The following is a 12,008-nucleotide window of genomic DNA, read 5'->3' as shown; positions in this document are numbered from 1 at the left end:
TTACATCTTAAGAGCCATCAGTTAAATAAGCTATTTTAATTAAGTGCAATCTAAATTATGTGGTAATGTCAGGAGAGATGATAGAAAACACTCCGCTTGGCCTGGCCAGTGGAGAAGGATGTATTGCATGAGCTTCATTAGCCCATGACCCATCATCGACCTCGTGCTCCTGCACATTTGCACCCACAAACTCTGCTCGCTTCAAGCCAGATTTCCCAGGAAAAGAGTACATGTCTTGATTTCTGTCCTGCCATCCAGGATGGGCTGGTGGAAAGCAGTGCAGCCAGGACTACCTCATCAGGACAAGTGGCAGGAAGCCACACCGTGCATTGTGCCATGCCATGATGGCCTTAGAGGTCTTTTTCCAGCCTTAATGATTCTAATGGTTTAATGGATTTAAATTGGAAGAGGGAAGATTTAGACTAGACATTAGGAAGAAATTCTTCACTATGAGGGTGAGAAGGCCCTGGCCCAGGTTGCCCAGAGCAGTGGTGGCTGCCCCATCCCTGGAGGTGTTCCAGGCCAGGTTGGATGGGGCTTGGAGCCCCTGATCCAGTGGGAGGTGTCCCTGCCCATGGCAGGGGGTGGAACTGGATGGGCTTGGAGGTCCTTTCCAAACCAAACCATTCCATGATTCTGTGTCCCCATGCCTGGACAGAGAGACGGACACAGGACACGGCTGGGAGAAGCAGCACCTCCCGCCTGCCTTACAGCCCTGTCAGAGCCTCGATGCTTAGCTCGCCGGAGCCAGTGGCTTAAATTAATCTGAGATTAACTAGTTTGATCTCTTCCTTTGAATTTTGTGCCTGTGAGATTTCTTTTAAAGCGCAGAGAAGTTAATTGCCAGCAAAGCTGTTGTGCTGCTGGCAGGCGCAGCCCTGGCCATTAAATACCAGCCCCGACTCAAGACGTCAGAGGGGAACAAAGATAGACTGTGATGCAGAAAAGATGCACGCATTTAAAATAATCTCTGAAGAATGTGGCCCAGCCCTGAAGACACATGTCTCCGGCGTCGCTCCTGAGCTGATCTTCTGCTCTTTAAATAGGCTGCACCGCTTCTTCCCTCCCAGTGGCTTTCCACGCTTTAGAAGAGAAGACTCCAGGGAGACCTTATTGTGGTCTTTCCATACTTGAAGAGACTGATAAGAAAGATGGAGATAAACTTTTTAGCAGGGCTTGTAGCAATAGGACAAGGGGTGGTGGTTTTAAATTAAAAGAGGAGAGGGTTAGATTAGATTTTAGGAAGAAATTTTTCACGTTGAGGATGGTGAAGTCCTGGCCCAGGCTGCCCAGAGAGGCAGTGGAGGCCCCATCCCTGGAGACAATCGAGGTCAGACTTGATGGGGCTCTGAGCAACCTGATCTGGTTGAAGATGTCCCTCCTCCTGTTGGACCGGGTGATCTTCACAGTCCCTTCCATCCCAAACCTTTCTCTGATTCTATGATTTTGCATCTAATAACGGTGCAGTTCAAACCCATCATCTCCTCCCAGTCCCTCCAGGAAGCCCCTCACTGAGCACATGAACTCCTCGGAGGTGGCATCCACGCTGCTGTGGAGCACCCGGAGCCAGAGCCTGCGGCCCTGGAGAAAATGTGGGGCTTGCAGAAATTCTTGGCAGTCCGCCCGCGGCTTCCCTTCTCCTGAAATTAAAGGATTGAGCTGCAGCAACCCCTCCATCTAAATTAAAACGAGCTATATTTACTGTTCATGCTAATTGAATTATATTAACTCCAAGCTGGATGATAAGCAGAGCCGTCCCTTACAGTTCCTGGACTTAATATGTTTAGTATTCAGACGAATGCACGCCAGCATGTCATCATGCTCAAAGCAGAGGAATTTGGTCCTGGGCTGTTTTCACCCTGTCCTGACGAGGCTGGCTGGTAAACTTGGAGGTTTTTTGGGGGGGTTGCAGTCCAAGAAGTGCTGGCAAGTCCAGTGCAAATGCAATATTTCTTCCTGCACCATAAATCCCACTGCGGTGGCGTGCATCGTGATGGCAGCACCAAGACAGACTCAGGCTGATGCTAGTGCAGTGCACTGAGCAGAGGGTGGTAGCAGGGACAGGAGCAGCTTGTCGTCCTGGTCCATATCCCCTGCAGGGCTGCAGCAAGGGCAGGACCAAACTTCACCCTCTTGCTGCTGCAGGATCTGGTCCCCACAGTGCTGTCCCCATTGTCCCCATCCGGGCAGGTTCATGGCCAGGTGAGGAGGGAGACAACTCACAGCACCCACATGAAAACTGGGGCAGCGAAGAGGTCGGACTAGGGCAGATCACTATGAGGCATCAGGACAGAGGTATTGGTGAAGGAGGAGGACACACCATCAGCCCTAACACCATCAAGATGAACTTCTTTCAAAAAACTCAGACAGGAGGCTTCAATAAGACCAAAGGACCCTGCCAAGAGTCACACTTCCTATATCGAAGAGCATAAAAGCTGGACATGTAAGACATGAAGAAAGCACTGTCAGGGTAGCCAGTGCCAGCCAGCAAATATATAACAGTGGGAACATGAAATATTAATCACTGGTGCATAAAACAATAGGAAAAACCTGCCTTTTGAGGCAGCCATCAATCCTCACTCAGCAGGGAACATCAAGAGACGCTAATACCATACAGGTTCTGCTTAAATATTTGCCTTCCTTAATGCTCACGCAAGAAGCATTTGCTTTGAAGTTGAAAATAGACTGTAAATGTCTTTTGTGTGAGATGAAACATGATAAGACATGAAACCAGAAGGCTAAACTGTAGTTAATCACGGTGCTTTTACAAGCAACAAATCATTATTGTAGACAGTAAACTGTATTGCTTAAAAATGCATGCCACGAGGATCGCAGAGAGGAGAGTCCTGGCTGGGCATCTCCCACCACGGGTGGGTTTTTGGGTCATGGCCCATTGGGGCGGCCACGGGAGCCACTGCAGTGCTGGACTGATGCTGGTGCAGGCTGGATGGATGCTCACAGGGCTGGAGAGATTATGGTGCAGGGCTGGACCAGTGCTCACAGGGCTGGAGAGATTATGGTGCAGGGCTGGACCAGTGCTCACAGGGCTGGACTGCTGCAGATGCAGAGCTGGACCAATACTTACACAGGACTGAACTTCGACCAGCACAGGTTTGGACGCATGCTCACAGGGCTGGACTGATGCTCGTGCAGGACTGAACCAATACTCACACAGGATCGAACTGTGGCCAGCGCAGGGCTGGATAGATGCTCACAAGGCTGGACTGGTGCTGCATTCCCCAGCAGGTCCTTTCACCAAGGCCACAGGAGTGATGTGTTTTGGGGAGAGTTTATCCAGCTCCACGCTGGGATATGTGGGCATCATCCCTGCGCCAGCACTGCCGTTTTGGAGGCTGGCCCTGTGCACCCACAGCAAGGGCTGGGGTTTGGCTGGGGGTGGCTGGTCCCACTCTAGGCAGAATCTGGGAGATCCACGCAGCGAAGCCTCTTCTGGATCTTGGGATGTACTTGGGATGCACTTGGGCTGCAGATGGAGCCTGCAGTGGACGTGGCTCTTGGGGCACAGGAAGGGCAGCACCGCTGTCAGCCCACTTTGCGTCCCGGTGCCGCCGGCAGCTGCTGCCGAGCACAGAGTGTGGCTGCATTGTGGCACACACAGCCGTCCTGGGACAGGGATCTCCCACATCAAAAGTGGAGCTCGTGATTAGAAGCAGTGTGCACTTAGAAGCATGAGATAAGACCCCAAAGCAAGCATATAAGTATGACTGACTGATTAACAAATAAACCCTCACTAATTACCTTAAAAAGTCAGATCTCAACAGCTGGGAAGGGAAAACAAAAAAAAGGAAGATTTAATTTTTCCTTGGGCTAAACATTTTTCCTGCAGGTTCAGACTCGCTCTGCATGTTTCCAGTCATTATCTCCCTAATTAATGCACACCAAAACCCAAAACCAAATTTCCCTACCTCGTGGCTCTCGGAGGTTCAACTGGATTAAGATCAGCAACCAGGTCAGCAATCACCTCCTGCCCAGCAAGCGGTGTCTCGGGGTTGGAGGCAGCCCAGAACAAGGAGAGATGAAGTTATTATCGGTGAATGAAGTGGAATAAGCCTTTAATTTTCTCCAGCTGGTGGTGGAAGAGCTGAGAGACAGGTGAGCTCCTGGGACAGAGCAGGCAAGCCTGGGGAGATGGAGATGCACCTCACCTCTTGACAGCCCCTGCATCTCGAGGAAATCAGGAGTGTTAGTATGTTTTTTAATTACCATCATTTTATTTTCTATAATCAACATAAAACCAGCTCCAGCCCTTACTGCATTTTCACAGCCCTAAAAGGAATTCAGATAAACCCTTCCAAGCAAACGGATGCTCCAAAGCCCATCACCAGAACAGGACCTCAATGCGGCTCAGGGTCATGGCTGGGGCTGAAGGTGCCCATTTGCCAGGACCAGGCTGTGCTCCCTGCCCCAAGGAATGCCCCAAAACTCCTGCTTTGGGGTCTCAGGGCATGTTTGCAGCCAGATACCCCTCCCTGCCCTCAGCGTGCCACCCTGCCCACGGACCTGCCAGCAGAGAGGAGCCCACAGGCTCAGCTGGAGCAGGAAAAACAGCTGATTGAAGGGTAAAATGAAATAACATAACACAACCAGAAAAGAAGGAGCCCTGCAGAAAGGGATCTGGCGGTTCTGGTTGATAGCAAGTTGACCATGAGCCAACAGTGCTCCCTGGCAGCCTGGGGAGCATCCAGCACGGCATCACCAGCCAAGGGAGGGGATTGTCCCACTCTACACCACTGTCCCACCTTGAGTGCTGGGTGCAGCTTTGGGTGCCACGGGATAAAAAGCATCTAAAACTACTGGAGAATGTCCAGAGGAGGGCATGAAGTAAAGGGTTTAGAGGAGACGCCGTATGAGGAGCAGCTGAAGTCGCTTGCCCTGTTCAGTCTGGAGAAGAGGAGACTGAGGGGAGACCTCATCACAGTTACAGCTTCCTCACAAGGGGAGGAGGTGGAGCGGGCTCTGAGCTCTTCTCTCTGGACCTGAGGGAATGGCAGGAAGATCCCAGAGGTGGGTTGGGTTGGACATTAGGGAAAGGTTCTTCCCCCAGAGAGTGGTGGAGCCCTGGAACAGCTGCCCAGGGAAGCAGTCACAGCACCAAACCTGACAATATTCCAGAAGTGTTTGGCCAACAACTTCAGCCCCACAATGTGAACGTTGGGGTTGTCCTGTGCACGGACAGGAGCTGCACTCGATGATCCTCATGGGTCCCTTCCAGCTCAGGACATTCCATGATTCCACGATCCCTGTGAGCCTGTGCAGCCCATTTGAAATATAAGTGATTTTCAGGTAAGAGCAGAGGAGTGCCTGCCCAGCCGCCTTTCTCCTCCAGGCACTGGCTTCAAGGACCAACAGTAACTAGAGCTTCCTACTGCCTCCAGGTCATTTTGTTTTTCCCTGCATAACGTAATTTCTATAGGACTTGTCTTCATTAGGAGAATTAATGTAAATCTCGCTGGGCTCTGGCCGCTTTGCCGCCCGCCGGAGCCATCCTGAGGAGGTCAGAGGCAGGTCCTCTGCGTGGCATGCAAATAAAACAATTAAAAAATTAAAAAGGGAGGTCAGCTGGAGGCTAGGGTGGAGGAAATGAATGATTTTTTAAACAGCCAGGGAAGTTTGCCTCAGCCCAGCGATGTAATTCGATTTCTGCCATTAAAGCCGCGGGGCTGCCGTGGGGCCGCTTCTGCCCAGCTAAGCAAAACCCTCTGATTAAGCCACAATTGTCATTAGTGTAATCATCAAATGAGAATGGACGGCAGCGGGGAGGCCTGGCTGGAGCCCAGCGGAGGCAATGGGGATGCCCAGGGCTGCAGGGTGAAGGAAGGGAAGAGCAGGTTCCGTGCCACCCTGAGCACCCACCGTGCTCTGGGCAAGGATGGAGAGCCCTGGTGCCCAGGGTGCTCGGCGGAGCTGGGCAGGGGAATTTGCCCTGTACGGCCACATCCTGCCAGGGAAAGCAGTGGAGTCTTCGTCCCTGGAGGGGTTCATCGTGTAGACGTGACGCTTGGGGATGTGGTTTGGTGGGCACAATGGAGTTGTGGTGATGGTTGGACTGGATGAGCTGAGAGATTTTTTCCAACTTTAACAAATCTGTGATGCTATGACTGTGCATGCTCAGCACCAGGCACTGCCAGGATCCCTCCAGCCTCATTCAGCAGGTCCAGGGAGGTTATTCTGCCCCTGGACTCGCCACTGGTGAGACAGTACTGTGTTCCGTTCTGGGCCCCTCACCACAAGAAGGATGTTGAGGCTCTGGAGCGTGTCCAGAGAAGAGCAACAAAGCTGGTGAGGGGGCTGGAGAACAAGTCTTATGAAGAGCAGCTGAGAGAGCTGGGGTTGTTTAGCCTGGAGAAGAGGAGGCTGAGGGGAGACCTTATTACTCTCTACAACTACCTGAAAGGAGGGTGTGGAGAGGAGGGAGCTGGGCTCTTCTCCCAAGTGACAGGGGACAGGACAAGGGGGAATGGCCTCAAGCTGTGCCAGGGGAGGTTCAGGTTGGATATCAGAAAAAAATTCTTCACAGAAAGAGTCATTGGGCACTGGAACAGCTGCCCAGGGAGGGGGTCGAGTCGCCTTCCCTGCAGGTGTTTAGGGAAAGGGTTGATGAAGTGCTGAGGGACATGGTTTAAGGGAGTGTTAGGAATGGTTGGACTCGATGATCCAGTGGGTCCTTTCCAACCTGGTGATTCTATAATTCCACGATAACCCCTGCCAAAATCCCGGCCAGAGCTCCAGGATCCCTATTTAAAGCATCCTGAGGCGGTTTTGCCTCAAGGTGGTTCTTCTTCTCGGGTGGATCCCGAGGCAGAGGAGCCCGAGTGCCCCCTCCCTCCCCGCAGCGCCCGGGGAAGCGATCGGAGAAGCACTTGCGCCCTCGCGTGTCCGCAGCGAGAACTGCAGGGCTGGAGCCCCCCGCAGCCCACCCGAGGGACCAACCACCACGACACCCCCAGGAGGTTTCATTCCACTGTAGCATCTCATGACAACCCCCCCAAAATACCTTCTTTTCCAGTGCCACGGGTGAGGGCAGCGGGGCAGGAGGTGCCCAGGGATAGATGGTCCCATGGGAGGTTCCAAGGGGTGGATTGTCCCACAGGAGGTGTCTCAGGGATGGATGGTCCCGTGGGAAGTGTCCCAGGGATAGATGGTCCTGCAGGAGGTGGCCCAGGGATGCATGGTCCCACAGAAGACGTTCCAGGGATGGACAGTCCCATGGGAGGTGTCCCAGGGATGGATGGTCCCACAGTGCTCCAGGGTGGGAAGCGAAAGGGCAGCTCCTGCCCTCCAGGGCTCACGTAGAGGTCACCAAACCAGGGCAAAGCAGCAGATCAGAGGATTAATTTGTTGAAAAGCAGCTTGAACCTTCAGGTTTGAGCCTGATTACTAATTAGAGCCAGAGGTCATCCTGCACATGAGGAAGGTGGCCAGGACAATTCCAAGGGGTATGAGCCAGCAGCAGGGGAGGAGGGAGATCTGGTGCTCACTCCTGCGTTTCAGAGCAGACTTTACCCCCTTGGATGGGGTAACTGGAGCTAGGCAAAGCTCATGCCAAGTCTCCAGCCTCCATAAACTTGGTATCTAACCCTGCTCAGGTGAAGAGACCTTTGCAAGGCAGAGCAGGGCTGTAGCGTCCAGTCTTGCAGGCAGCTTTGTGCAAAGCAACTATCCTGAGACGGCACTAAAACTCATATTCCCTCTGCCCAAAAGATCCTGCCAGCCCAGAAGGTACCAGAACGCACGCCGAAACCACTTAAAACCAGCTGCAGTTGGGCAAAATTGCTAACTGGAGTGAAAAACAAACCTTCCCCAGTGACAGTTTGGACCCTGGGAATGCCTGAAGGCCTCCAGTGCATCAGCATCCCCATTTCACACAGCAAAACTTGGGGAGCAGTGACTGACATGGGCTGAAGATCTCACCCCATGCACCTCAGAGCAACCCTTCAGGTTGCAGGATGCACCTGGGTACGAGCCAGGAGTGCCCACACCTCAGGCCACTGGGTCTGCAGCTGGAGACATCTGCTCTCAGCCCTCTGGCCAGGGCTTAGTACCTGCATTTGTGCCTCCAGTTCTGGAGTCCTGAGCACACAAAGGACATGGAGCTGTTGAAGCAAGTCCAGAGGAGACCATGGAGGTGATCTGAGGGCTGGAGCATCTCCAGTATGAGGACAGGCTGAGAGAGTTGGGGTTGTTCAGCCTGGAGAACAGAAGGCTCTGGGGAGACCTTAGAGCAGCTTCCAGCGCTGAAAGGGGCTCCAGGAAAGCTGGAGAGGGGCTCTTGATCAGGGAGGGCAGGAACAAGATGAGAGGGAAGGGCTTTCAGCTGAAAGAGAGGAGATTGAGATAAGATTTTAGGAGGAAATGTTCTCCTGTGAGGGTGGGGAGGCCCTGGCCCTGGTTGCCCAGGGAAGCTGTGGCTGCCCCATTCCTGGAGGTGTTCAAGGCCAGGTTGGATGGGGCTTGGAGCAACCGGATCCGGTGAGAGGTGTCTCTGCCCACGGGCAGGGGGTGGATCTGGATGAGTTTATGTCTTTTCCAACCCAAACCATTCCATGATTCTATGGTTTGTGCCTGCCTCACATGCACCCCACCTCCAGCACAGCCTCCCCATCCTTGGAACCAACACTGGGCAAGCGGAGTGCAGAAGGAACCCCACGGCAGACTCGCTGGGGTGCCATCACCAGGGCTTTTAGACAGAAGAGGTTCTTTCTCCAACACAGTGAATCAGTGCTTTATTTTCCATGTTGAAAGAGGTACAAGACCAGCAGTGGGCTCCAGGTACTGAGCCAGTGTATTGCGCCTCTTATTGGTGCTGTCGTAACAGTAGGACTGAGGCAAAATGCACGTAGAGAAAAGCCTCCAATGTGCCCCTTAGCACCGCTGCACCGTAACAGCACCAGCAACAAGTCTACTGTCTTCAAAAAGCCTTGTGGCTTGATCTTGAAGAGGAGGATTTGAAGGGAAGGCCACAAATCAGATGCTGAATGAAGGAGAAATCAGTGCCACAGCCCTTCCGAGCACAGAAGGAACGCAGATATTGATTCCTAAAGCCCAAGTTGTGCAAAGTGCAGCCCCTGAGCCCCATGGCAGCCTCCCTCACACCGGCGTACGGCAAGGAGGAGCCGTCAGTGCCACTGGGGTTCATAGCACAGTGATAAATCTGGTGTAAAGCCAAGGCAGAATCAAACCCAGAGGACAAGGGAAATCTAGAACCATCTCTACTATGTGCAAGATGGGCAGAGGGGTAAAATACCTGCATGCTGTCCAGCAGGATCATAAAATCATCGTTGCTCTAGCACCCTGGAAGGGTTTATATAGGGCAATTCATACAATGATCCCAGCCCAGAATAGCACCAGAGATTAACCCAGGCTCTGACCTCAGCTAATCCCATGTTACTCCCTGGAAATGCCAGCGGAGTGACTCTGGATTGCATCAGTGCCACGGTGGAATTGGTCCCTCCTGGCTGTGATTTCAGAGTGTCCTGGCTCGGCTGAAGTCGACAGCAAAACCACCCCAGAGCTCAGCAGAGACAGGACATCTCTGTGCTGCTCCCATGGACAACACCAAAAGGAGGCAGGAGTAGCTGCTGCCGGCAGAGGTGAGGATGCTGGGGAAAGCAGATGGCTGAGGAGAGGTGTAAGTAAGGGTGGGTAAAATGAAGATCTGTAGCTTTTCCATCACCCCAATTTGTGTGGAAGACCCTCTGACACAGGTCACACAATCTGCCACCCAGCACACACAAAGCTCCAGCAGCTCCCTTTCCCCTTGCCTCCTCCAGCTCCTCTTGGTAACCCAAATCGCAGCAACCCTGAGAGGGAACCAGCCCGGGGAAACCAGGAGCTTCTTCGGGGTTTCTCTTGCTCCTGGTATCCCCTTGGCTGGACAGTGAACACCAAGGTGTGAACGCAGGATCAGCCCAAGAGCCATATGTCACATAGAGCAGCTCGCTTACTTCTCCTTCAGGTCCTTGTCTGCTTTGCCTAAAAGAAGGGAAAGAAAAATCAGGGCTTGTATTTCTTGCTCCAGAACTCCCAGCCCCTTTTACACAGTTATTTTGCTATGCCCAGCTGAAATATCACACCCATCGCAGTCCAACAAGTGAGACAGCAAATCCTGGCTGGGTCCTGCCCTGAACGTGGCCTCTCAAAGCCTTTTTTTGACTCAGCGGAAGCAACAAGCATGATAACAACAGCGAGAAGCCCTGCCCTTCCCCGCAGCCAAGCTCCATGCCCACAGCTGCAATCTTTGCAGCTCCCGACTGACTTAAACGAGGGCTGAACCAGCAAACTCACCCAGCCTGGTTTTGCCACCGCAGGAGCTCCCTGCCCTTACCCTGCACCATCAACAGAGCCCCCCCTTGGCCCCCAGCCAGCCCACAGACACGGTGAGAGCTGCGGCTGCATCCAGGAGCTCCAGCATTTCATGGAGGGAGGGCAGGGAGCCTCCAAGCAGCCTGCTGAGCAGACGGTGGCATGTGAGATCTTTGAGGATGCAAGTGGCTCCTTGGCTTATCTGAGTCACCAGCTACACAAGCCGCAAGCACAGCATCGCACACAGCGTAGCCGGGCTATCAGCTTCCTCCAAAAGAACTACAAGGGCTGAAGCAGCCGCCAAGCCTCAGCCTTTACCTTTTGGGACGAACTTGAGCGAGCTGCTGAATATTCAGAAGCGGGACTGCCCCATCTTCGGGCCATCGTTGAGGAATTCATGGCCAAGCCCGTTGCCACACTTGCCACAAGACACCTAGAAGGGCAAAGAGAGGGTTTGACAACAAAAAGTTGTGAGAAAAAGCCCGTGGGGTTGGTTTTGCTGCTTCCCAAGCGTTTCAGGATCAGCACCTTTAGCGCCCCTGGCCGCTCCTTGCGCTTGGACACGCTGTCCTCGTGGACGGTCTCGGTGAAGGCTGGCCATGGGGATGAGTGCTCGTACTTGGCACGGCTGGAGAAGAGCTCATGGCCACACTTGGCACAGACGTAGATGCCTGGAGAGGGTGGCAGGAGAGGGGTCAGTGCTGGTGGTGGCAGCGGGGACACGTCAGCAGGGCGACAGGGGGGACACGTGCTGGACTTTGCCCATGGGGCAGGAAACACACTTCCTAGAGGTGCTCCTCTGTAGGATGCGTCCCCTCCAAGCCAGCCCAAATAGGGACAGCCCTCCCCAGCCCCACCTTTGCAGGCAGCGTCTCCTGCATCCCCCAGTCCCATGGAGGGATTCTCCCACAAGGACCCCAGAGAGTGGACCCCTTCCGCATCCCCATAGCTGGAAGATGCCCTACAGGAAGGAACCTCCATCCCACTTCCCTGCTGACCTCAGCCCCTGCTTCCCCCATCCCAGGCCCCAAGTGGGGGATCCCCCAAAAGAACTCCAGAGAGGGAACCCCCAACTTGGTCCCAGAGAGGGGACCCCCAGCTCCATCCCCAAGGCTGGAGGATGCCCCACAGGAAGGACCCTCCTATACACTCCTACCCTGGAGACCTCACCCCCTGCCAGCCCCCCCACTGGCCCCAACGGGGGTATACTCCCAAAGAACCCCAAAGAGGGGACCCCCATCCACCCCCACGGCTGGAGGATGCCCCACACAAAGAACCCCCCCCCATTCACCTCTACCCTGGGGACCTCGCCCCCTACCAGCCCCCCTAGACCCCACGGGTGGGGGGAATCACCCCAAAAGGACCCCAGAGAGGGGACCTCCATCCACCCCCATGGCTGGAGGATGCCCCACACAAAGGGCCCCCCAAACACCCCTGTCCCGGGGACCTCCCCCCGGCTCGGGGGCTCCCCCCGCCCCCCCGGGACCCTGCAGCCCCTCGGGGAGCCCCCCCCCGTATCTCTCACCCGGCTGGAAGTGGTCTTTGAACACCTCTCCCCCGAGGAAGGAGCAGAAGGACATGGCTGCACCCTCCGCCCGGGAACCGGCTCCGAATCCCCGCCCCGGACCCGCCCCCGGTACGGGGGGAGCCGGCACGGGGGGGGGGCAGCTCCGCCCCGACACCCC

The 12,008-nt window shown here is 54.4% G+C and overlaps 1 protein-coding gene across 1 annotated transcript; it reads right to left on the bottom strand.

Moving 5' to 3' along the window:
* Window positions 1-8,725: 8,725 nt before the first annotated feature.
* MSRB1 (methionine sulfoxide reductase B1) lies at window positions 8,726-11,995 on the bottom strand. The gene is made up of 4 exons (XM_054080833.1): window positions 11,849-11,995; window positions 10,852-10,994; window positions 10,642-10,756; window positions 8,726-9,993 (listed from the first exon to the last, which is right to left on the bottom strand). Exons 1-4 carry the CDS (start codon window positions 11,901-11,903, stop codon window positions 9,962-9,964), a joined length of 345 nt encoding a protein of 114 aa, XP_053936808.1. The 5' UTR covers window positions 11,904-11,995; the 3' UTR covers window positions 8,726-9,961.
* Window positions 11,996-12,008: the final 13 nt, after the last annotated feature.

Source organism: Cuculus canorus, chromosome 15 (genome assembly GCF_017976375.1).
Source record: "Cuculus canorus isolate bCucCan1 chromosome 15, bCucCan1.pri, whole genome shotgun sequence".
NCBI lineage: Eukaryota > Metazoa > Chordata > Aves > Cuculiformes > Cuculidae > Cuculus > Cuculus canorus.
This window is presented reverse-complemented; position numbering and strand designations above follow the sequence as displayed.